General features: G+C 34.4%; 2 protein-coding genes and 1 non-coding gene across 3 annotated transcripts; 1 reads left to right on the top strand and 2 right to left on the bottom strand.

Annotated features, from left to right (window-relative positions):
* The first annotated feature begins 6831 nt into the window (after nt 1-6831).
* On the top strand, nt 6832-16865 carry LOC140755178 (vanin-like protein 3). Its single transcript, XM_073090396.1, has 9 exons — nt 6832-6999; nt 11082-11168; nt 11478-11564; nt 11670-11812; nt 12704-12897; nt 13179-13319; nt 13764-13931; nt 14487-14622; nt 15083-16865. The coding sequence occupies exons 1-9, from the start codon at nt 6940-6942 to the stop codon at nt 15465-15467; spliced, it is 1401 nt and encodes a 466-aa protein (XP_072946497.1). The 5' UTR covers nt 6832-6939; the 3' UTR covers nt 15468-16865.
* A 692-nt stretch (nt 16866-17557) lies between these two features.
* On the bottom strand, nt 17558-25212 carry LOC140755207 (chymotrypsin-1). Its single transcript, XM_073090422.1, has 6 exons — nt 25119-25212; nt 21919-22105; nt 19682-19928; nt 18936-19082; nt 18170-18268; nt 17558-17906 (listed from the first exon to the last, which is right to left on the bottom strand). Exons 1-6 carry the CDS (start codon nt 25171-25173, stop codon nt 17793-17795), a joined length of 849 nt encoding a protein of 282 aa, XP_072946523.1. The 5' UTR covers nt 25174-25212; the 3' UTR covers nt 17558-17792.
* Nucleotides 24424-24507, bottom strand: TRNAL-CAG (transfer RNA leucine (anticodon CAG)). The gene has a single exon. It is a non-coding gene; the product is annotated as a tRNA-Leu (tRNA).
* Nucleotides 25213-25868: the final 656 nt, after the last annotated feature.

Raw genomic sequence — 25868 nt, 5'->3', positions numbered from 1 at the left:
TTTTTACCCCCTGGATACGGAACCCTAATGAAATCAGCAACACATTGGCCTTGAACGGGGTCGAAAACAGTTTTATCTTCAATAAGTGACTAAAATATTTACAGATAACCTCTGTGACATTGCCAATATCATCTTTATTATGATTGATGCATAATTATTTTTCAATATTATTGGATTCTTATCAATCTATCTCCAATTGCCTGAGATACGATCGTGACGTCATCAGCTATCTCATTGTTGCTATCTGGAGAAGTGCAGGCTTCTATCGATTTTGATTAAAAACTGATTTTGAGTTTGTATCTTGTATTTTGTATCTTTTGTATCGTTGTTGCTTGTATCTTTTTGTGAAGTTAAAGAAGCAAACGGGCATGTAGTCATCTGGTGGTCATAGGTAAGTAAAGATATCTCACCGCCATGTAATTGAAGGAAGTTACAAATGGCTGACACACGTAAAATGGCTTACTATTTTCCCATTACGTCTCCGACCGTCATGGTGTAATTTACTCGGAACAATGCCGACATGTGCAGTTAAGTGGTGCAAAAACAACAAGAAATCCAAGAAAGAGTGCGGAGAAATATCGTTTCTTTCGTAAATGCTCTAAAAACTAATTTTTTTTAGTATTTATCAAACACGAAAATAGATGACAGTGACAATTTCATTTGTCAAAACTGGTTACATTTTCTTGTTAGGAGTCAGTAATCTTTACAAATCTGTGCTGGTGGTAAATGGCCACAGAGGAGAGAGTCCTACAAGAGGTCGGCCACAGATGCTTTACTATGCCTGAGGACGAAGCTGGAACGCCACGTATAAGTACAGTAATACCTCGACTTACGCTACCCCGACTTACGCGAATTCGCAGTTACGCGATTTTCAAATCTCGTCGATTCTCCTTAGGTTTGAATGTCCCGCAATTATCGATTATAAATATTAAGCTTACTATCCCTACAATTATTCATGTAAGCATTCATATTTGGCGCGCGGAGTTAACACATTCGGAATCATACCATACGATATTATTTACATGCATATCCCGACTTACGCGGTTATCACTCGGTCCCACCAATCGCGTAACTCTGGGGTATTACTGTATGTCTCCCTTACCACACCCTTCAAACCAGAACACAACAGCGCTTAACACTGATGTTATAAAGGCATAAATAGGTGTGGTACTTTCAATGGTGAGCAGAAACATAAGGATTCTACAAAAGTTGTTTTTGTAGCCGCGCTTAGCTGAACGTAATTGCTTACCGTCTACTTTCTATGGTTTAACGACAAGTTAAGGAAAACCTGTTTTATGACAAGAATTCATTATTCAAGGATTCACTAATATGTCCCTCCTTAATATTTACAAACTCAGTGATATTCTATTTGATATTTACCTATAGATATGTACCTATTATAAATAGTATATTTCAGCGAAAACAACAACTATTATTTTTGTAGTGATTAGTTTTTTAATAGATGTTATTGAATGAATGCGATAAGATAGTTGTTGAAACTATTAAGTAGATAAGTTTGCAGGGGTCATATTATTAACAATTTGGTTTTATATTTGCTAAAGAGCATTGCCCCGCGGCGTACGTAGATCCAAGATCGTAATTGATTTAAAAAGTTATCCTTGGAAATTAATCATCAAGGCCTCTAATAAGGATTAACTTCCTTATAAGAGGCCTTGTCGGATATTTAAAAATATTTATTATAGATATTAAAAAATATCCGACATGAATAAAACATTTCGATTTGATTTTTAACAGACTTGTAAATGTTGTAATAGTTAGGTAACTTTTTTACTTGATTCTTAATATGGAGATGCAAAGAACAATATGTATATAGAACAATATATATATATGTGGTAGATGTTCTCTGTATGCTTACGAATGAGCATAATAATAGTAATAAGATTGTTGTTTGTTATAGATAGATGCAGATAACAGCTCGCGGGGGGGCATTAAGATTATAATAACAGATTAATATTAATTTTGCTTGGATTACTTGATACTTAGGTAATTGACATTTCACATTTCATTTCCTCACGTAAGTATGTATTTTATCTGTGAAGTGTGACGTGTGTTTTTAATAATTTTATCTATGGATGGATTATAATTTATGACGTAGGTAACTAGGTACCTATATAGAGACTAGAATCTAGATCCGTATCTATTACTTTATTTTATGTAAAGTAGGTTTACAATGCATTATAAAAAGTTTTATTGAATGCACTGTTATATTAAGATAAAATTGAAAATTATGAAATAAGTAGTAGGTATCCTCCATAAAGCAATGATAACCTAGTGGTTGGGAAACGTGGCCTCTCGATCGAGAGGTCCGAGGTTCAAATCCCAGACCTCTGATTTTTCAGTTATGTGCGTATTAGAAGTTAATTATCACTCGCTTAATAAGGTGAAGGATAGAGTTTTTTTTTGTAATCAATAGTTGCTACCAATGTATTATTGTTATTATATGTCATTTGCGCAATTTCTTCTCACTGGATAGGTGACCGGCCATCCTGATGTCAGAATGGCCGGACACCTTAAAAAGTAGTTTATTTTTTTTTAATCGAAGGTAGCAATTAGTAGCAACTAATAGCATTTAGTAGCAACTAGGTAGCAACTTTTAGTAATTATTTCGATGTAAAATATGGGTAGTGACCGGCCATTCTGACGGTCACTATGTGAAGTCTACCAATTCGTACTTGGCCAGCGCGGTGGACTATGGCCTAATCCTTCTCATTATGAGAGGAGACCCGTGCCCAGCAGTGGGACAGTGATGGGTTGATTGGGGTATCAGCATCATAACATTTTGTTAGTAGTAGTGTAGCGTTGTTGCATATCCTGGTTTGAAGGGTATGCTGAGACATTTTACCTTTGTACTCAGGTAGAAATGCATCTGTGACCGACCTCACGTAGTTCTCCAGTTCGATCTAAGGTTGATTAGATATGGCCATGAGCGGCAGTGACCATTTACTATAAGGAGAATATAATGTTTATTTGCTACTGCTATTTACCTATTCAAAACAGATGTATTTTATTTAATAACAACTACTTTTTTTTTGTTTACGAGGAGAAAAACCTTTTGAAGGTTTTCTCCCGAGTAACCCGACGCCGGGTTATGGGATTTATACCGCAATAAAACCCGCTGGTGGCCGTCCTCAGCCCTTGGTGGAGAACTCCAGGATCTCCGACGAAAGGAGTCTTCCAAACGAGATACCCTAACGCCAACTACCAAATTTTGCAATTGAAGGTATTTTCCGCGGAGGAAAAGCGATGTAAACTTCTTTGCTGTTCAATCTTATGATAAAAAAAATGTTCAAAATCAAAATTAAAAAAATCAATTATGTCTTTGGATTTTTCATATTTAGTAACTTTTTTTATATTATAGGAGGAGCAGACGAGCATGCAGTCCACCTGATGGTAAGTGGCTACTGCCGCCCATGGACATCTGTAATCAACCCCAGATAGGATTAGATATTCCTACCTGAGGTCAGCCACAGATGCGCTGCTGCCCCTGAGGACTAAGCTGGAATGCCTCGGAAATGTCTGTCTCCCTTACCACACCCTTCAAACCGGAACACAGCAGCGCCTAACACTGCTGTTATTAGGTAGAAATATGTGTGGCGGTGGTGCCGCCGGAGTCGAACCACAATGGGTTCTACCACCTTCATAGTACCTATACAGTCTGTATTTAAACGATTTCTGTATGACCTGTAAATACTTTTAAATACTCATAAAAACTTCATTGATAAATGCCTCTATCAGCCACGCAATGCATATTATCAATGCATTTCATTACAGCTGTGTTTAAAATAACTTCTATTTGAATATATCGCTTATTGTTAATTTATATGGCTCAAATTATATTAACATAAATTTTACTTTAAGTTAAATATTATTCCCAGTACAATTGTCCTGAATGCCCTGATTAAACCAAACTGGAGAGTTTCTCATCTTCCTGGCTTAATTATTAAATATAATGGAAAGTCAACGCTATTGTGATATTGGTTTTAAATTTTGGCATCCGAGGTCCAAGGTTCTAATTTTTTCAAAAATTCAGGCAAGGAAGAAATTATCATTTGTTACTTACCTACGTCTTAAAAATAATCATTTTTAAATAGGTAATCAGGACGCCTAGTTTGGAGGCATATTTTTATGTAATAGAGAGTTAGCGAGTATGCAGTTCACCTGATAGTGAGTCACAACCGCAGGTGATCACTGCCTCCTATGGATATCTGTAATTTACCCAACGTAGGATGCCCTGCCTGAAGTCTGCCACATTACTAAATCCAAGGACTAAGTTGGTACGCCTATTACAAATGTCTCTCCCATACCACTTTTCAAACCGGAACACAGCAGCGCTTAACACTTGCTATAAGGCACATACATCTAGAGTGGAGTCGAACCACGGCTGATTTTACCACTCTTAAACCAGCTTTCCCATCATACTATCATCATCATTTAGGTGGTAGAACCCTTTGTGGTTTGACTCCGGCGGCACCACTATTTCTGCCTTATAACAGCAGTGTTAGGCGCTGCTGTGTTCCGGTTTGAAGGGTGTGGTAAAGGAGACAGACTTTTCCGAGGCGTTCCAGCTTAGTCCTCAGAGGTAGCGGCGCATCTGTGGCGACCTCAGGTAGGAATATTTAATCCTATCGGGTTGATTACAGATGTCTATGGCGGCAGTAGCCACTTACCATCAGGTGGATTGCATGCTCGTCTGCTACTCCTGTGTTATAAAAAAAACCTTCTGCCATAGATAATTATTTTCTAAATATAAACATGAAACAAGCTAAAACTTAATTCTTGCATAGTAACTTGATTCATCAATTGCCCATGTGAACATGCAACAAGGCATAAACAATTTATCATTACTTAAGCATATCTCTATTTGTCTTTACTTACGACCTAGCTTATCGGTCAAATATTATTGGAATATTTAGTGTCTATCACGCGGTGATCACGCGAAATATTCAACAATTGTATTGTGACGTAGCGGCGGTATCACTCGATTTGTCGTATGAGAATGATTATCTGCACCGATATTGTCCAAATTCAAGGTTAGAGGAAACTAAGAAACAAATTTCTTAATTTTATTATGAGGAAAGGCAGGTGTTTTATGACGTAGGAAAGAAGATTCTAATGTTAATAAGGCTCGAACCTATTCCGAGAAAAAATATTGAACTTTACAAGGGGTGTTGATTATTAGTTAAGTACACAGAAATTAAAGATATGCACTCTATTATAAGAAATTGATAACAATGATAGCCTAATGGTTAAATCTCGGCCTTTCAATACAGAGGTTCAAATCCAGGCACCTCCGATTTTCAAAATTGTATGCGTACCTATAAGTTAATTAGATTGATTTAATGGTGAAAGAAAGCATCGCGAGCAACCCTGCAAACTTAAGAGAAAATAAAACAAATTATGCAAAGGAAGTGAAGTTTACCCACCTAATACCCACTTGGCCAGCGCGGTGGACTATGGTCTAATCCTTCTTATTCTGAGAGGAAACCCGTGCCCAGAAGTGGGACAGTAATAGGGTTTATAAGTTATAAAAACGTGGAATTATCGATTATTGTCTACAGCAAAGACTTTTGCTATTTTTGTAGCAATGATGCATGCTTTAATTATTCATGTCCTAATTTCGAGTCTGATATGCTATCCTTCCCAAACCGCTCTGTTGTGAAATGGTGTCATAAGGGCATTGGGAGTCAGTAAGCTTCGTAACATCACAGTATCTATATGAAAATGATCAAAACACTACAGATAACATAGGCATGTTATGTAACTATTACTATTTTAATATGTAACGGTTACTCTCGATAGTAGATATGCGGTTTTTAATTTATTTTCTGATATTTAAAAACTGCATATCGTGAGTATCCGTTACATGCAAAAATTGTCAATTCCGCGATTATATTACTCTAAATAAGCTTTTAATTTATTTATGTAGGGTTTAGGGCAACTTGCTGCCCACTTCCCAGACACAGCGATAAACTATTATTTATAATAAATAATGAAATAATGTTAGTAATGTGTTATAAATTGTATAAACATAAACATCAATCACGACATATTAGAATAATATTATTTGTTATTTTGCGTCATACTCAGTCGATTTTATAAACAAAATCTTCATAACAAGACAACAGTTCGCTAGTAAAATGTTACTTTTATGTGACTGTCATCTTTCTTTCTTTTATTCTTCAGAAGAACAAAAATACAACATAATATTATCTTGCAGAGGTGTAGCTTTGAGAAGATCTTTAAATAACATGTCTTTGGGGAATACTATGAACCATAGTCTTATTTTGTGGTAAATTTTAAATCCACAGCAGAGCAAAGGATTCTAAAGCAGAATCCTGAGCGCAGCGATGGAATATTCCTTTCCTGTGGAAAAATAATATTTTTCAGCTGAGTGTTTGGTATAGGTACTCTAGTAATTTCATAGAAGTAAAAGAAATAGGAAGAAATAGCAGTAGCTACACCATTTTTTATACATTTAAAATAACGACTAAGGTTCCTACTTTAATTATATTTCTACATAGAAGCATGATAGAAGCAAAAACTCGACATACATTTGTGCAATCCTGAAATGTTATTTTCATGTTTTAAGGTACAGTTTATTCTATTATTATAGAACATGCCAACATTTGGAGTTATGGAATAAAAACAACTTACAAAACTTTTATTAAGAGTATCTTCATGGAAGTATTCTTCATCGTAGAACGAAAAGGGCATTCAACTCAACTATTCGAGCTTCGAGTACACTGTACGACACAACCAGCTGACCGATTTTTTCGAACGCGGGGCGAACGCATCGTGTGAACTGATTCTTTATTTATTCCCGCGTTGCACTCCGCGTTGTTAGGTCGCGTACAGAGTATATTATAATATCGTGAAACGCGACCGTAATAATAATCTGTGCGTAATATAAGAATAAAAATGGATTCCTTATTCAAAATTGTCACCTCTTTGTGCCTGCTTCTTGCTTTGTGTAATGCGGTAAGTAGATTTTTTAAAGTAAACGCAACTGTGTTTACGTTTTTTTGTTTGGAGTTTTGTGTCTGTTTTCATTATTTTTTCTATGTACCTACTTTTACATGTGGATTATATTTCATTTTATATTAATTTATTTTAAATATCTTTAATATAAGTATGTTAGATACGTGCAATAAGTTGAACTCTGTTGAACATAATATTAAAGAATAAAATTATTTATTTACTGATCAGTGCTTACCTATTTAATTAAAATATTTTAAAAGTAAAATGAAGGATTAATTTACAAGTATTATTACTTTTTAAACGTTTTATACGTAGGTAGTGTTATTTTTTCTTCTATAGGTCAAGGTTTTAAAACGTAGTCTTTTCTTTGAATACCTAACTATTTTTTATTTGACTATATAAAAAAAAACATTAATTTTGTAAGGAAAATGAAAACACTAAAAATACGCGACTCCTTGGTGGGTAATTCTTGGCACTGCTTTATCCCGGAAAAATGTACTGTCCCAGAAAATACCACAAACAAAGCATAACATATTCTTAATACACAAAACAAGGCATAGGTAACAACCTACTTTATTTCCTTCCTTATTATGTACACTTGTAACAACGTCATGATTTATGACGTATGAATACCATAGAAATCTATAGGAAAGTTAGACTTTTAAAATATTTTTGGGACCAGTTATTTTCATTAAATATGTAGTCAATACGTAATAATTAGTTTATTTTAACAAAATCAAATAATATTTTGATTGGCCAGATATACCGACTTAAAAAGTTTTGCATATTAAGATTTATAATTACGACTCGAATCAAATTATACAAATGCATTTTCCGTAATATTTTTAAATCTTGGATGCATCTTGTGTACCTAATATTTTTAAACAGGCCCCACTGTTAAGTTAAAAATAAATTGTTAACATGACGTATTGAGAACTCTATGACAATGGTTTAAATGTTTTAACTGTTAACTACATGGTTTAACCGATAATGTTTTAAACCGGTTTTACGCTATCTCCTGTTTTAAGGTGACAAGGAACATGAGGTAAAACTATCGCCCATTAGTAAAAATCAATCTTGAGTTGACTAGTTTTTGCCTACAAAGCTCGAAATTTTACAATTATTTCTTAGAAAAAATATCAAATATTGACCTTTTTAGGCAAAAATGGTGAAGATTTATATTATTGAGACCTTAGTGTTCATGTTTTATTCTAACTCTAGATTGCGCATACTGTATTTAGCCTACCGAATATCCATCCAAACTTTGCCTACCAGATGGATATTTAACATTTCTTCATACTACAAATTTTGATGTTTGGGATATAAAAATTGGATAGATTATAAATAACGGTTGTAAATGGCTATGGTGGTAGTGTCGACATACGAGCAGAGTGACACAACAAAAATGAAAGGATTCTAGAGTAACCTTGTAAGGTCCTAATTAATACCTATTTCTACAGGTGATTAATAATGTTCTAAAGTGTGTACGTGACCATCCATCACGTAGCCCAAGGGTGCGAGGGATGATTTTGGTAGAGTGAGATAACTGATCATGCTCTCTCGCTGAAATTTGTAGGGGATATTTTGATGTTTTTTGGGGATAAGTTTTAAAGGGTTCATACGTTACGGTTTTTTAAATATATGTGTGCATTTACAAATTAGGTGGATAGATGGATAGTTTAGTATAAGTTGTAGGTACGACTTTACGCTAATAATTGAAAACGTCAACTAATATCAAGTTACTATGAGCACGAAAATGCATACTATACATGTAATATGTATATGTATATAAAATCCAAATAATCAAAATTTGACATTCGTACAAAAATAAAAATAGTACTAAAACAGTATCTACCCACAATACTTTTTACAATTATAGGGTTTGCACAAAGATAAATAGTACACAAATACCCAGATTAAGAACTAAAATCTTAATCCATAATTTGCATTTCTAACCGGAGTCGAACCTGGAACCGATGCGTCAGATCAATACTTCGTCGTACCGTGTCACCTGAATAAGTAAATGCCTTAAATCCCAAGCATTATTTACATTAACACACAAAATCTTATCAAAAACAAAGGCCATATATCCATAACTGCATGCGTACGTGACGCTACGCCATGCGTTCCCTTCAAAATTGGGAGTGCTAGACAGAGATAGATTGATAACGCCGAACACATTGGAAAGAGAAAGCAACACCACGCACGGCCCGCGTGATTGACGGACCCTTCAATTTATAGAGATGGAAATTAATCCCTTTTAAGATGAACTACATAGTCAACATCGATAGTCTCCTGTTTTATTATACGTTGTATAGTAATGGTTTCCCTGCAAATGGTTAGGTTAGATAGGTTCGATTCTTCAAGCCCTGAACACAGTTTGGCTTTAAACTATGATAGATTTTTCGTATTCTTTCAGCTTTTTATTTAATATCAATATAGTGGGGTTGCATAAAAACTAATTAGTTCGTTTTGGGACACAAGATTTTGGGACGTCCGCCATATTGGATTTAAAAAGACGTCACTAAGCTAATCAGCATTGTCATCCAAACCAAACGTGTATGCAAAAATTCTGCTCAGTCGGTTGGAGTTACTGGTTTAAAATTGAATTGGGTTTAAGTTGGAGTTGCAAGTATACATATCACTGGAAAGGCTAAGTTTCACACGCAAAGCGGCACCTGACATAATATGTACATACAGAATTACATACCTACTGAGAAACAAGCATACGAACAAACAAAGCAAGCAATAGAAGCTTCTAGAGACATAGCAGCTACATTACTATGCAGACACAATAGAACTCAAACTTACCACCTTAAAGGTATGATAAAGACAGCAACACGTCACCAACGCGTGATGGGTCACTGCTCCTATCGTTATGTCACCGTTATTGTTATTTATTGAATTATTTCTGTATCTACACTTGGAAATTTTTACATGATAATGACCGAGCTTTGTCCATGACCATTGTGTATGATTTATGCAGTTTTTTTTGCTACCATCACATTTTTCATATAGAAAACTATTAAAAAAAATCGGAAATTAAAAATGTTGTATCTATGGTTAAGTGAACAATATCTTGGATATAGGCATAGACATATGTAATAAACAATAAATATCATGCACTGCAGTAGGCACTGCAGTAGGTACATGTAATCCAACCAAAAAAATTACAGATATTACTTGGATTTCGAATGACGTTATTAAGCCAGTCATGCATTGTGATCCAAACCAAATCTGTATGAAAAAAATCAGCTCAATCGGTTAGGATTTACTGATTTAAAATTTATTTGCAAGATTGGACCTAACAATACAAGTTAATTAAAAGCTTATAATAATACATTTATTTTGAAAAGAGAGACGTTTTCAATTTATTTATAGATACTTAAAGACAAGGAAATCCTAATAGGTGCAAGGTGCATATAATCGAATTTACTTTAATAAAATTAAGTCTCACTAAGTACCTAGTACTCATAGAAGAAACTAATAGCATTAATTAGTATAGAAGCATATCGAATGTTGATTATCATAGACGATGGTAGATTGCAGATAATATTATAGAATTGTTGGTAAATAATACCTAGATAAGAACTGGCTTTGAATAATTAAGCAATCTACTTACAACAAAGTATTGAAATGAATATCAATAAAATATTAAGTAGTATCAAGAGAACAAAAGTATTACATTTTAATTGTAATTTCATTGTGAAATTTTCACTACGTATGTAAATAATATTTATAATGTAAAAAATATATGAAGTTTCATTTTTACATTTCCGTGAATGAAACGTCTTACGAATCGGTGAAACTATTATACATTTAAAAATATATCTTCTTCGAATAAAAATGTTTTATATTTTCATAAAATATTTTTTATAATTCTCATATTCCCGCAAATAGCTGAGCTAACAATAGTCAGCACTTACCTATTTTGCAATTTGTGCAATAGCATATAAATTGCTGAGTAGCGTGTTGACGGCAATTTTATTGTTAAGTAAAATAAAGATACAATCATGCAATTTGTTCGTCAGTAAGTAGGTGATGATAATGACATAGATTTTACTGATTAATAATATTTCCAGAAAACATACAAGGCGGCAGTGGTCGACACTTCGAGAGATGTTACGACGGACTCCTATGCATCTCTGATTCATGATGCGTCGAAATCGGTGAGTATTCATAGTTTTAAGTGATTTTGATGTGCAAGAAATATTATAAAGTTATCAACTTACTATTGAATGTTAGAGATTAAGCTGGCGGAGTCCATAACCGGTATATTTTTAAACAAACGGTCAACGAAAAAATCTTTTAGAAACCTAAACGCCTGAGGATTCTTAAAAAAAGAATTTTCAAAGGTACTTCATTTCAACTACAAATACTTATAATGGCTTAATCCCATCTTATTTAAAGAGAAGACTCGTGCTCAACAGTATACTAGTGTTTAAATAACAACTTATGAAGGTTGGTCTTGTTTTCAGAATGCTGATATCCTGGTTCTTCCATCACCCGAGTTCTCTTGCTCTGAAAATCTTCAAACGATTTGCAACGTCGACAGATACGATGAGGTTTGTTCATTATTCCAGTAAACTCTATAATTCCACTAATATTTTGGTTAAGTTCATCAAATTGGCTATAAGTTAGAACTTTACGAATATAATTTCTTTTTACAGATTCTCAAATCCGTTTCGGAAGCCGCGAAGAACGCCAAATTGTATGTTGTTGCGCATCTCTTGGAGAAAACCCGCTGTCAAAACAGATATGAGATTATTAGAAATAACTTGGTCTTCGATAGAGAAGGATCTGTTATTTCTATGTAAGTATCTATAGATTTCTCATATGAAAAGATTTCTTACGTTACTGAATGGCCTTATTCATAAGTGCCCAGTATTCATGGACATCTGTAATGAAGCCCTGATAGGATTAGCCCAGTGCCATGAATACAGTGCCCAGTATTCATGGACATCTGTAATGAAGCCCTGATAGGATTAGATGTTACTACCTGAGATCGGCTACAGATGCACCGCTACCTCAGAGGTCTAGGCTAGAAAGGATCGGAACGGAAGTATCGTAGAAGAATGTAGTGCTTAACACTGCTGTTATAAGTCAGAAATGTGAGTAGTGGTGGTGGTACCACCTTCGTCAAGTGTTCTGCCATCATGATATTGGCATTATGTTTATAGAAGCCATTTAAGTAAAATTAACCACTTTCTTTTATCTAGCAACTCTGCAAAAGGCTGACTTGTTGAATTATGATCCAACCATGTCATACTGAGAAGAAATAATACTTTAGCTATTACAAAATTTGTTAAGGATTTTCCTTGTAATACAATTAAATTATAAGCGCTAAAATATCCTCACCTACCTACAAATGACTCCTATGAATGTTTGCTATTTGACTTTTGCACTTGTGCAAAGTATGTATACCTGTATTACTCATTATTGTCATTGCAGCTGAAAAGTATTATGAACTTTTTATTACACTTAGACATATTTACCTTTTCTACCTGAGATATGGCTTTAAAGGTAAATAAACACTTCGACAAAATCAAAATCATTTTCTCATCATTCATAAGTGCATATAAGGTCTATAAACCTATATTTAGAACTTGATGACTATATGGTAATCTGTTTCCAGAGGGACATAAGGTCAGCTAAATTGACCTATTACTCTACTTTGATGATACCTATGTTATTTTTTTATTAGTTACAGAAAACCTTTGCGGGGATCAGAATGCAACATCACCAACACAGATACAAACACATTCACAACTGATTTCGGTGTCACATTCGGTCTTTTGATGGAAGAAGACTTAGTCCTAAAAAATCTTGAGGAATTGAAGCCTGTGAATAACTTCGTGCTTATTGGAAAGGCTTCTACCAATGTCCCGTTATTGTCTGGTAAGTTTTCATTGTTATGTTGGAAAATTTATTCTCGGTGTTACCATATTGCTGGTATGTCCCCTTATTTCGGGAAAATTCAGTGTGTGTTTCTCGGTTAATTACTGCTTTACGAGTATAAGCTTTTGTGTGGGAAATGGATAGAATTTGGTTCTTAATATTTAGGGGAATTTTAATTTAGTTTTTTTTTTTAAATGAAAGGGTAAATTGATTGTAGATTTGGCAAAACTGTTCATTAATGGATACGTTAATACAATTCAAACTATATGTTATGTTTTCAGCAAATCAATTCTCTTCTTCATGGTCGTATGCCACTAATGCTAACTTAATTACAAGCAAAGGCATCTTCGCTGGAAGAGCTGGTTTGAAGTCTGGAAACGGTGGCATCGTTGTAGCTGAACTCAATGAAAATGGGGGTGAAGGTGAGTTAATTGAAGATTTTGGATTTCAATAAAGTATTTTTGCTATCTTCATGATCTTGTAGAATAGTTATGATATTGATTCTCCAAACAGTTTCAAGAAATGAAGGATCAGCGGTGGTGTGGCGTGGTGATTTTTGAGTTGTTTTTTCATAAAATTACATTTACATTTGATTAGAGAAGACTATAGCCTAAACTATTCTCATTCTTTATGATTTGTGCTTATCTATGAGTTTTATGGGTTGATGATGAATTTCTTACTTCAACTGTATTAATGACAAAACCGTTTTATCAAGACGTGGATTATTCCAAGTCCTAATAAAAAGTTTTGTCATTTTTAGAAATTAGGAATACAATTATTTGTATTCCTAGTTTATTCTTTTATATTGAAATCTTTTTCTGTCTCTATTAAATGTTATTTATGTCAAATAATATCTTCTTTCACAGATCAACCAACCATTAACATGGGTACGAAATTGACGAACTTCCCTGGTGAAGACTTAAGTCAATACACAATCAGGCCCATGGATAATGAAGCCAGCACTCACGGCTACCACCAAACTGTATGCCATGATAACTTCTGCTGCGACTTCCACTTGAAGACTAGCTTGCTTGGTAAGTTTTACATACTACTTAAAGTATATATAAATTTGTTTACCTACTACTGTTAAATTAACGGTACTAGTATTTCGATTCAATTATGGTGGAAATTTCTTTAAATTCTAGAAAGAATAACCACCATAATTGAATCTAATTAATTTAAAGAAATAATCTAATATAAAGAAATTCCCACCATAATTGAATCCTCTTTAGGATATTATTTTTTAGTATTAATACCTCATTTATATGGCCTTAAAACGACTATAAAGAATTATTTTTGGAAAGAATCGTGATTCACCATTAGCCAGACGACGCTCTGAATGGTTTTATATATCAGTTGTAAATTTTGGAAATATCGCATGACTTTTTTAGATTAATTTAGAGCATAAATTTTGTATATAATAACTTTATAAGTTTAATGTTAGGTAACCGCAGCAGACGAATACCTAAATCTTCATAACTTATATTTCTGAGACAACTGATGCTCCTGCCTACTGACTTTTATCCCTTTATCTCTTTCGTTAGTGATGTCATTTAGAACCGTCATATCATTACTTATTATTATTTCAGGAAATCCCAAGGAAGTAAACTACGGTTTGGTAGTATTCAGCGGTATTCAGCATTACGATCGTCGCCACAGTATCGGAGTCCAAAGCTGCGCTGTTGTCGCCTGTGTGGGGCTTTATAAGCGCAGTTGTTTTGCAAGGTAAATATATTATTATGTTGATATCATCTAGAGTATTAGCATGAGATGAAATATAAGCATAGATGAAATATCTAGGTCTTCAAGAGTAACATTGCATCAGTGACTGACTTAAAGTAGTAGTAGTAGTAGAATTTCTAATCAGACTAGAGTATAACAAAAAGTAACACATTTAAATAAAAATGTGGAATGCAAACCCCTTGACTAATTTAATTTTATGGAAAAATAGGTTACGTTAGGTTAATTTCGTAAAACTTCTTAAATTATTGGCATTAAAATATATCGCTATTTGAAAAATTAGACTACATTGAAATGTCTCATAGAAGTATGTGTGCCATTGTGTGCCCTATATTGCTATTATGGCATATAGGCGTGAAAATTCCACCCCTGTTGTTAAACCACAATTTACTAACTATGACAGTGTTATATAATGTTATACAATTTATACATATTTCTATTACAGCTCAGAAAATTCAACCAACATTGCGTTCGACGAAATCTTCATATCTGGAAACTTTACGAAAAATTCAGCTCAATTCCCTATTATACTTACCACAGAAGCCGTCAAATCTAATAACTTTAACATTGAAAAAACTACTCACAACGAGAAACACGTAACAGCCATATTACATAATACACAAGATGTCTTACGTTTTGGGATCTTTAGCAGAGATTATTCCAAGGATTACGAAAGTTTCCATTTTGAAAATGTTAACAAAACTGATGTGTTTTCTGAAGTAGCTGAGTATATTTCGAGTGAGAATGTCCAAGAGTTCTTCGATTATGTTTGGATAAGACTGAGAGTGGTCATTTTCATCGTTTCTATATATATTTTGGAAATGATGTGAATTTGATTTCGATGAAACTGATAATTGCAAAGAGAATTTTAAGAAAGGAAATGATGATGCAAACAGCTTTTGGGAAATGAAAATAGAAGAGGAATATTAAGAAGTGTAGTTTTTTCAAAATTAAGACGTGACTGCAGTTAATCTGAAAAGTGAATTGGAATTCGTTAATCGAGTGCATACGAACGTGATTTTAGTTTAAGTATAGATATTTCTAGTTTGAAGAGTTTTTTCAAAAGATCTAAAAGTTTAAATTTTATAGTCGTTTTGTAGACATTTTGGCTAAAAATTTTGCAAGCTAGAATTAGATTATAATTAAAGATTTTTGGATGATGTGGTAATAGATCTAGTGGTAATATAAATTCCTATGTAGAATATTTTGTGGGTACAAATTACTTGTATCGCATTTCTATAATTTTAAGCCAGAATAATGTTTGTAATAATAAAATTATTTATAGCATTTTCAAAAACAAACACATTTTGAAGTGTATAATTTTGATTATTTCCAAAATGCATTAATCCTGCAATACTTATTCTGAATTTTTGACAATTTTCTCAAAATCTCAATTATTTTTTGTGGACCACAGCTGCAGGTCGGCAGTCCGTAATAGTAATACAATTAATTATAGAACGTAAATAATCGATAAAAATATTTTTTTTATTTTGTCAAAATATAAAGTTTTTTTTATATCTTCCATATATCTTCATTTATTTTAAGTCCTTTTTAAGTCCTATTGCTGGCCTAGTGCATACTGTACTCCTATTTTCAAATGCACTTGGACTAAATTTGGACTTAATATGGATAACATTGATGGAAAATGTATTATTAATCTATAATACAATTTAAAATTTCTTAAGGTTCATGGAAATAAAAAAATAAAATTTAAGTATGCTTAATTAAATTAAATATCATAATTACTTTTTATATTAACGTATAATTACTTTTATCACATTTTTATGTATTTTAGTGCTGTAATATTTATTATAATCATTAACACTTCCATTAATTATGCAACACAGTGAGTAAAATATATTACATTGTATTAGTATAATTCGTTTTTAATAATAAAATTATTATGTATGTAATTTGGACAAAAAAACTGATTTTGTAATGTTTGTTTGTTACATTTTGTCATTATTTGTCAAATTATTCACGTTGTCAATGTTTTGTCAAATTATTGGTTTTGTCAAATGATTGATTTCGTAATTTGTTCGTCAAATTATTGGTGTTTTCAAGTTTTTGTCAGATTATTTATTTTGTCAATGTTTTTTCTTTCAAATTACGTTTGTGCTTTTCCAAGTTAATTTTTAACGCTGTGTTGTTCGAACCACCTCACGACTGACCACTGTGATATTAGAATTTTATTGTGTGGAATAGAAATAGATTTTATAAAATTTTAATTTGTTGTTTTATTATTGTTATCTATCCTTCTACATATACCACCAAATGTTCTTTCTTTGCTTCACAAGAAACAAATGTATGTAAAATAACAATTTTCCTAAAATGACTTATATATCTGCTAAATAAGTATTTTACCTTTTATCGGGGGTCAAAAGTATACAAAGGAAATTCGAGTATCTTCATTTATTTTTACAATAACTCGTTTGCTTAATAGTAATACTAACTTATTTTTCGATTATATTAACCAAATAAACCCATATCCTTATTCTACCTCTCTCCTCTAATTTTAATAGCTTTATTAAAAATAATCAATTTCTCTTTTTCATACATTATATTAAATAGCAAATTAATCGGCCCTGTACATATAACAATCTGTACCTATATTAATATATGCGATTATATCTCTATTACTTCTTATATCATATTATCTATTTCAAATGTATATCATTTATGTTATTCTCTACATAGCATTTATTTGTAAACTCCATAAGTTTGCACAGTCAATCTATCTAAAGGCTTGCAATAACTTTATTTAACATACTATTATTGACCGCGATTTCACCATAGCTGCGCATAGTTAATATATATAAATAGTGTGATTTTGAAACTCCTTTGATTAGCAGCTATAATATCCTGTTCTTTTTAGTCGGCATAGCTATCAGTAAAATACATTGCCATATACATAGTCTATGTATGTAAATGTTTGAAGTAAGTTCACTAAATATAGTCAATGATTGGAGTTGATCATTAGTTCTAATTAATTGCACAGTCAGAAGCTGTAAGTAGTCTGCTTTTGTATGTCCTTTGCTTTGTCAATGCCTGTAAACCGTACTTTGCATGGCTAGTGCCTGTAAATTTACATTTTTCTTTTGTTTGCATTCATTGCAAAGTCAGTGTCTGTAAATCTTATATCTTCGGTTGATCAGTCAATGCCTGTTGGTAACTCTATGGGGGCGGTGGTGGTGGTCATGGATAAATTTAATATGGTCTTCATCATCATCGTATAGGGTCTTTTCGATCCAAGGCATGAACGCTTCCACCTGTAATTTTTAAATTTTAATTAATGAAAAAATACAGTAAAAAAACTGTACATACTGAAGAAAACATAGTATGGGTATAGTTGTGATATCTATAGACTTAATTAAAATTAAGTAGATATTTCTGAATCTAGAATTAGGTTTTAAGAACTATTGTGGTTCTTTAAAGTTATAGGTACCGAAGTATGGTACATAAACAAAATTTTGAGAAATGAGAGTAATGTACGGACTAGGAAAATTATAAATAAATAAATAAATTATAATACCTTGGTGTAGACATCAGGTTTCCCGCGAGCGCACGGGATCCCCCAGGACACGACGCCCACTTGTCTCCCTTCTCTAACTAGCGGTCCACCGGAATCGCCCTGAATACATTAAAATATTTATTAAATATAGACTACCCCTTCTTATTTTGTTTTATTTTAAAATATATATAACTCAAAGGTGACTGACTGACATAGTGATCTATCAACGCACAGCCCAAACCACTGGACGGATCGGGTTGGAATTTGGCATGCAGGTAGATGTAGTATGATGCAGGTGACGTAGGCATTCGCTAAGAAAGGATTTTGATCAATTCTACCCCCAAGGGGATAAAATAGGGGATGAAAATATTACTTCGTAATGCGAGCGAAGCCGCGGGCAAAAGCTCGTTTTAAAATACGAGTGGCAGACGAGCGTATAGACCACCTGGTGATAAGTGGCTACTACCGCCCATGTACATCTGTAATCAAACCCAGATAAGACTAGATTCCTACCTGAGATCGGCCACAGATGAGCTATCCCTCAGGACTAAGTTAGAAAGCGTCGGATAAGTTTCTCTTTACCACACCCTTCAACAGAACACAGCAGCGCTTAATACTTCTGGTATTAGGCAAAAATAGTTGTGGCGGTGGTGCCGCCGAATTACAAAGGGTTTTACCTTCTTTTAAACATTTCACATTCTTGATAAGAGAACTTACTACTCTCCTTTTTCTCTTGCTAATTAAAAGATCAGCTTTACTCAGGCAGTAATAAGTGTAGTGTACTCACATGACAAGCGCCCTCTCCTGTCTTCGTTAGAGCACATATCTGGGTAGTAAACACTGCATTGACACTCTTGTGTGCCTCCTTGCACTCCTCGTATGTGATAGCCTTTAGCTCCAGCTGCATCAGGTCGTTTGGGAGACGCCCAGGGTACTGGAATGGGAATATCATCATCAAATTACTACTGTTCCACTGTAAGGTATGGGTTTCCTCTCAGACCATGTGTGTTAAGGGTGACACTAGCTGAAGTCTTCCATTTGGTCCTCAGGGGTAACAACGCATCTGAGGCCGACCTCCGGTAGGGCTCTAACTTTATCTGGGATTTATTACATGTCCATGGGCGGTAGTTGCCTCTTAACACCATATGGATTACATTTTTGTTATTACCTCAATATTATATTAAAAAACGTATTCAGGGTTAATCATGTGTGTTCCTTCACCGTTAAACTATGTGATAATAAGCTCTTAACTTTTAATAGCCTGTCAGGTTGTCAAGACATTAATTATTAATATCTTATTATAGTGACTAAAACAATAATAACCCTTTCTCCATTCAAGCATTGCCCTACTCTAAGATTTATCCTGTGCCATGGGTTTAATGGGCAAACAAAGTCGAATACACAAATTCCCAGACCAAGAACAGACATCCAAATTCATAATTTAGGTAGGTAAAAATTTGCCTGGCCGGGGATCGAACCCGGACCTTCTATCAGACCGGTATAGCGACCGTTCTGCTAATAGCCAATACTTACAGAAGTCGTCCCCCAACCAGTAAGCAACATATGCTCCCCCCTCTCAACGGGTTCATCATTCAGCTCCACGGCATCAACTGTATCACCGAATTCCACTTCCTTTTCCGTGAAGATGATCGCTATGTCATTCTTGATGACGTCATCGTCGTAGTTCTCGTGTTGCACTATCTTGCGGATGATGTACGCTGTACCACCAGCTCGGAGTTGGTTCGTGCCGACTATTGCTTGGAAGTGTTGCGGTTTCATTCTGGAAAAGATTTATAAAATATATAGAGTAGCTGATCGTAGGTGGCTACTGCAGCCCATATACGTATGGAATCAATCTCAGATAGGATTAGATTCCTATCCGAGGTCGGCCACAGATGCTACCCCTAACGACTAAGCTGGAACGTCTCGGAAAAATGTTGCTCTTACCACACTCTTCAAAAAAAACAGCATTGCTTAACACTGCTGTTCTTCGATAGAAATATATGTTTAGTAGTTAATAGATATGAGTGAGGAGTGAAGAATTCGTCGACACGTGAGGGTAAGGGTTCATGTACATATAGACGTGAGGTTATGCAGATAAAAAAATATTCTTCTTGTGTTTTGACGTATTTATATTAATGTAATGTTAAGCCGCGCGGACACGAACAGCGCCTGTCAAAATACAAAAATATAATTTTGTCTACCACTCCTACTGTATCTTAGCTTGATATTTCAGTGGAAATTTTGGGATAAAAAATAAATCAGTTAACGACTTCTTTTGCGATACTAAAGCTAAATTATTAAATAAGATTATTGTTAGATCTGATGATTTTCTATATTTTGCATTTTCACTATTATCATTACGGCAGGCGCTGTTTATAAATGCTATGTATTTTCCTCTCATAATGAGAGGGATTAGGCCATAGTCCACCGCGCTGGCCAAGTGCGTATTGGTAGACTTCACCTACTTTTGAGATTTTTTCTAATACCCACATAACTTTGAAAAATCGGAGGTGCGTGCCTGGGATTTGAACCTCGGACCCCTCGATCGAGGTGTCGATGATATGTACTGTATTGACGTGTATCTCATATAAATATTAAAAAAAACATATTAGTAGTCAACTTGTTTAGTCTCCAAGTATCAGTAGTTCCACTTATCTCTACAACATTGTTTTATTATTTATGTTGTGTTTGACAAATGACGATGACCTTATCTAATATCTAGATTTCTCTCAGCATTTCTAATAAATCTCTCAAAGGCATTTGGCGTGGAACCAACGATTTTAATCTGTGCTTGAGTCATTAATACATTATATTATGTTAGGATCAAAATAAGTTAAAGACGGTAATGTGAGTGGAGAATATGTCTACATCTCATACCTATATTTATATCAAAAGCTTTGATAGCTTAGTGGTTAGAAACTTCTGTCAAGCGAAAGGTCCGAGGTTTGAATCCGACCTCTGGATTTTCAGTTACAGACACAATTCACAGACGCGTTGCTAGTCAAGGACTAAGTTGGAATGTTTCGTGTTTCACCTTATCACATCGTTAAACCAGAACTCAGACGAGCTTGATATTGCTATCGAAAATCAGAGTATTTGAATGAGTCTCTTTGCAGAAGTATGTAGTCTGCTTGGAGGACAAGATTTTGAAAAGTCCATTTATACTAGTCTGTTCAAATAACTCAATTTACGGACGATTATTTGCAGGCACTTGCCTTTGGAGGAATCAATTGGGGGAAGTCTTTGAAACTGGGAAGGGAAGAAGTTTGAAGATGGTAAAACCCATTGTGGTTCGACTCCGGCGGCACAGTCGACCTATTACTACCTCATAACAGTACCGTTAAGCGCTGCTGTGTTCCGGTTTGAAGGGTGTGGTAACGGAGATATACTTATCCGAGGCGTTTTAGCTTAGTCCTCAGGGGTAGCGGCGCATCTGCGGCCGACCTCAGGTAGGAATATCTAATCCTATCTGGGTTTCATTACGGATGTCCATGGGCGGCAGTAGCCACTTACCATCAGGTGGACTGCATGCGCGTCTGCTTCTACTATATTATAAAAAAAACATCTTGCAGGAGTCTATGTGGTAAAGACTATTTATGACAGCCTTCTTTAAAAGTCTATTTGAAGAATCCTATTTATCTAAAAGACATTCTAGAACTCCAATTTTTGTAGAAGGTATTTGCTTGTTAACCTTCTTCCACGAAACTCATCTATCACCAATTCCGTCCAGTTTTCTAGACTACAATCACCTATTTCCCATCACTCACCTATCAACACAGTGCGCAGCGGTGAGTATCACTCGCGGCGTGATGAGCGAGGCACCACAGAAGTGCCACACTCCCCACATCCGGAGCGACACCTGGTACGGCACTGAACCATTCGAAGCCTTCGTACCCCCCACTATCCTCTCCCAGTCTTCCCGAGCTTCCTCTGATGCGTAGAGATCTGATAATACTGGAAGAAGAAGAAGATTTATAAGCAGAAGTTATCCGGTTGATCCGAAGGGATTTTATGATAGGATAGGATTAGTATTTTGGAAAGGGTACAGAGTATAGACAAGGGGCAGTAGTAATTATTTATTTATTTATTACGATACTATAATAACCCATGTATAAAATATATTAGTAAGCCACTCAATGCCAGCTCAATGGTAGAATAAGCGATCGTACAAAATTGTTTTTACATCCAACAACAACATATATGTTACCGTATTCAAAAATTAATTGATTTGATTTGATTTGACGATGATGTAGCTTTGAGTGCTGAGTTACACTTTAAATGAGATGCTGTGTTACACTTTAAATGGTGTAATAGGGAGACTTTTCTTGTAACCGACCTCAGGTAGGAATCTAATCTTATCAGGGTTGATTACAGATGTCCATAGGCGGCAGAAGCCACTTACCAATCAGGTGGGCTGTATGCTCGACTACTCCTTGCAACTTACTACTCACAAGAATTAAATGACGATGTTATTAATCAATAAATGATCTGTCATATCCGAAAATATTGTTAGAAATCTGACTAATACATCCAGCGCATTCAATCAATTAATAATCTCTTCAGCTTTATGATATTCGTATAGCTAATTATTTATGCGTTCAACTCAATCCTATTTGGAGTTAATCCTGTATTTAAACATGATAATTAGTTAACCGTACGTAATGTTCTGGAAACCGTTTATCAAACCAATCAAGATGTTTCCGTCGTTTAGATAAATGAGATAGTTTGCCCTTTTCTTCGTTTTTCTGTTTGGCAACGAACCAATATGTGGTTACGGTGGTAACGGTACGGGTACCAGACGTATACCTATGTCAATAAGTCTACCTACACATACATATAAACGCTTTCTAATAAACGCTTTCTACACTCACAGCCTCACACTAGGATTCCGTGTCGTGGGTGCCATGGACACACACATAGACAAATATACAAACACCCAGACCCAGAAACAGAAATCTAAATTCATCATTTAGTTATCTGTCTGGCCGGGGATCGAACCCGGGACTCTTTGCGCGTCAGACCGGTATGGTGACCGCTCCGCCACGCGGGTCGTCTATATATTTATATATATATATATAGTAGGCTGATTCAAAAAAAAGGCAAATTTTTTTTTTCAAAATCCTCACCTAAAAACTTCCGAGAAGGTGTGAAAAGACGCCTGTAAAAAGCAGAGCCCTTAATATTATTATTAAGAGGTCGCGCATCGGGAATTTCTATTTCCCGTTTAAATAACACAGGAATATTTTTTTTTAATTTTGCAATTTCGTATTTTTGCAACGGCTCATTGAATTAGCGGACCAAAGCACATTTTTGTAGGAAATTTGACGCTCTACAAAAAAGGTCCTTACAAAGTTTTTGATAGTCACACTCCTTCAAAAGTTATTCGAGGTCAAAGTTGAACTTACAAAAAATTCAATGTTTTTTTTTTTTCTATGATACTATGAATCTTTTCATATTATTTTGTTATAAAGAGGATAGATTTCGGAACAATTACATTTTCAAATAGTCAAGTGCATCAGTTATGGATTCTCCATGATAACATGTTTATTATTTAACATCGCATTTTTGTAAGGTAACTTTATATTGACTCGATGGGAAAATTAATGATTGAAAAAGCCCAATTAGAGTAAGATATATTTATTGTGTTATATTCTATAACTTTTACAAAAATGAAAAAATAAATAATCTTGAATTAAATGGGGTCACCATTCATATTTTATACGGATTTTGAGCTTTAAAAAACTGAATAGTCAATTGTAACACTTAATTTTACAAATATAAATATAATCATTTATTATGACATTTTTAATTTAATTTTGATAGCGTTAGTTCCGTTTTTGAAACTTATGTTGCTAAATTTTAGTTGCGATACGGTCTGCGTGGAAATTTTACTAAATAAACTAAACAAAGCTTTCTAAATAAAATATGACAATTTCAGTTGGTTTTATACAATAGATAAGTGAAAAGTCAGTAAGGTTTTAAGTTTGTTCAACTGCTTATGACGGAACGCAATCAAGACCATGTTAAGAAAGAGATGACACTAGTTTCGACGTCTCGTTTCCTTTGGATAAGGAAAAGACAATTACTCATTCTTTTACATCACTCGGCAAGAATAAAACAATACCTACTGTTTTAAGGATGTCGTGGTACCAAACAAAATAATGTTGATACAATATTGAAATAAAACTTTTTTGAACTATGATGGTTTTTAAAAGATGGTGGTAGGCCCTCAGGTTTATAATTTAAAAATAAGAGTTTTGCTAAATTTCTTATGTCAGACGTGGGATTCGAACCCACGCCCACAGAAGTGGACTGCGACCTGAACGCAGCGCCTTAGACCGCTCGGCCATCCTGACTTATTCAACGGGAACGAAATTATCATACAGTATCCGCGTTATACTATCTACATGTGACGAAACGTCACGTACGACAATTTAATCTCAACTTTAATATTTGGATATAAGGTTTACAATGAACTATCGTTGTACACGCCGGTTATTAATAACCAATCTATCGAATGTTTTGCCTACTAAAGATCGACATTTGACATTAACTGAATAGAAATTGTCACATTACAATTCGAAATGTGTTGTACATTTCGGGAGAGGCTTAGAACATTTTCTACCACCTTGCATAATTGTAAGTTGGAGAAAAATGTACAAGTAAGTTGCCAATTCGTGATAAACAGTCTCCATAAAAATCTAAGATCCACCTACGATGTTTAACGACTGTTATTAATGATAACTGAGACCGATGGTTTGACGTGCCTTCCAAAACATGGTACCCACTGGTGGTAACCCATCCAAATCTCGACCGCACCCGACGTTACTTAACTTTGTAGATTAAGATCTCCATTAACCGCGGGATTGCGTCTAACACTTATTCTGGATAAATTGTGTAAATCCCGAAGAAATTCTAAGAAATTATAACCGAAATATAACAAAAATATATAGACATATCTTCTTACCTATCATAGGAAGTATTCCTATAAATAAAACAGATATAAACGCCTTTAACATCATGTTACACTTTACTGTTACACTTCACGGACTAAACATTTGTAAAATAATCTTCAGTTTTTATACAAAACAATACAACTTTTGATATATTTAAATGAATGTACATAGATTTTCTGAAAATGCGATTGCTGTGACCTGAATAGCTCAGATAGAGACCCGTATAGTTTCACTAATATTTATCTAATTTATTAAAAGAGTACAGACTAGAATAATGTAAAAATCTGATTATAAATAAATATAATAAAATTACATTTTATATAACTTAGGAGAAGTAGTGAGCATGTAATCCACCTGATGATAAGTGGCTACTGCTGCTCATGGACATCTGTAATCAACCCCAGATAGGATTAGATATTCCTACCTGAGGTCGGCCACAGATGCGCCGCTACTCCTGAGGACTAAGCTGGAACGCCTCAGAAAAGTCTGTCTCCCTTACCACACCCTTCAAACCGGAACACAGCAGCGCCTAACACTGATGTTATTAGGTAGAAATTAGCTACATTATCTCCCAGTAACATAGGCTATATTTTATATGAAATATATTTGATAAATAGATTTTGAGGAGGTACAAAGTTTGCCGGGTCAGCTAGTTAGATAGAAATAGGTGTGGCGGTGGTGCTGCCGGAGTTGTACCGTAAAGTGTTCAACCACCTTTTTATATAATGCCTGGTCTCTTATTTTACATATAGACGGACCAA

This window comes from Epargyreus clarus, unplaced genomic scaffold, assembly GCF_041222505.1.
Source record: "Epargyreus clarus isolate Ecla_fem2 unplaced genomic scaffold, WU_Ecla_fem_2.2 ptg000032l, whole genome shotgun sequence".
NCBI classification, from domain to species: Eukaryota; Metazoa; Arthropoda; class Insecta; order Lepidoptera; family Hesperiidae; genus Epargyreus; species Epargyreus clarus.
The sequence above is the reverse complement of the archived record's forward strand: the minus strand, read 5'-3'. Positions and strand labels throughout refer to the sequence as shown.

Bases quoted from the DNA above. Each gene is read 5' to 3' on its own strand.
- LOC140755178 (XM_073090396.1), top strand. From the start codon at position 6,940: ATGGATTCCTTATTCAAAATTGTCACCTCTTTGTGCCTGCTTCTTGCT. The intron at 11,565-11,669 runs GTTTGTTCATTA...TTCTTTTTACAG, and splicing joins ACGTCGACAGATACGATGAG to ATTCTCAAATCCGTTTCGGA. The intron at 14,623-15,082 runs GTAAATATATTA...TTTCTATTACAG, and splicing joins AAGCGCAGTTGTTTTGCAAG to CTCAGAAAATTCAACCAACA.
- LOC140755207 (XM_073090422.1), bottom strand. From the start codon at position 25,173: ATGATGTTAAAGGCGTTTATATCTGTTTTATTTATAGGAATACTTCCT. The intron at 19,929-21,918 runs GTGAGTGATGGG...AATCTTTTCCAG, and splicing joins GCTGCGCACTGTGTTGATAG to AATGAAACCGCAACACTTCC. The intron at 18,269-18,935 runs GTGAGTACACTA...TAATGTATTCAG, and splicing joins CAGGAGAGGGCGCTTGTCAT to GGCGATTCCGGTGGACCGCT.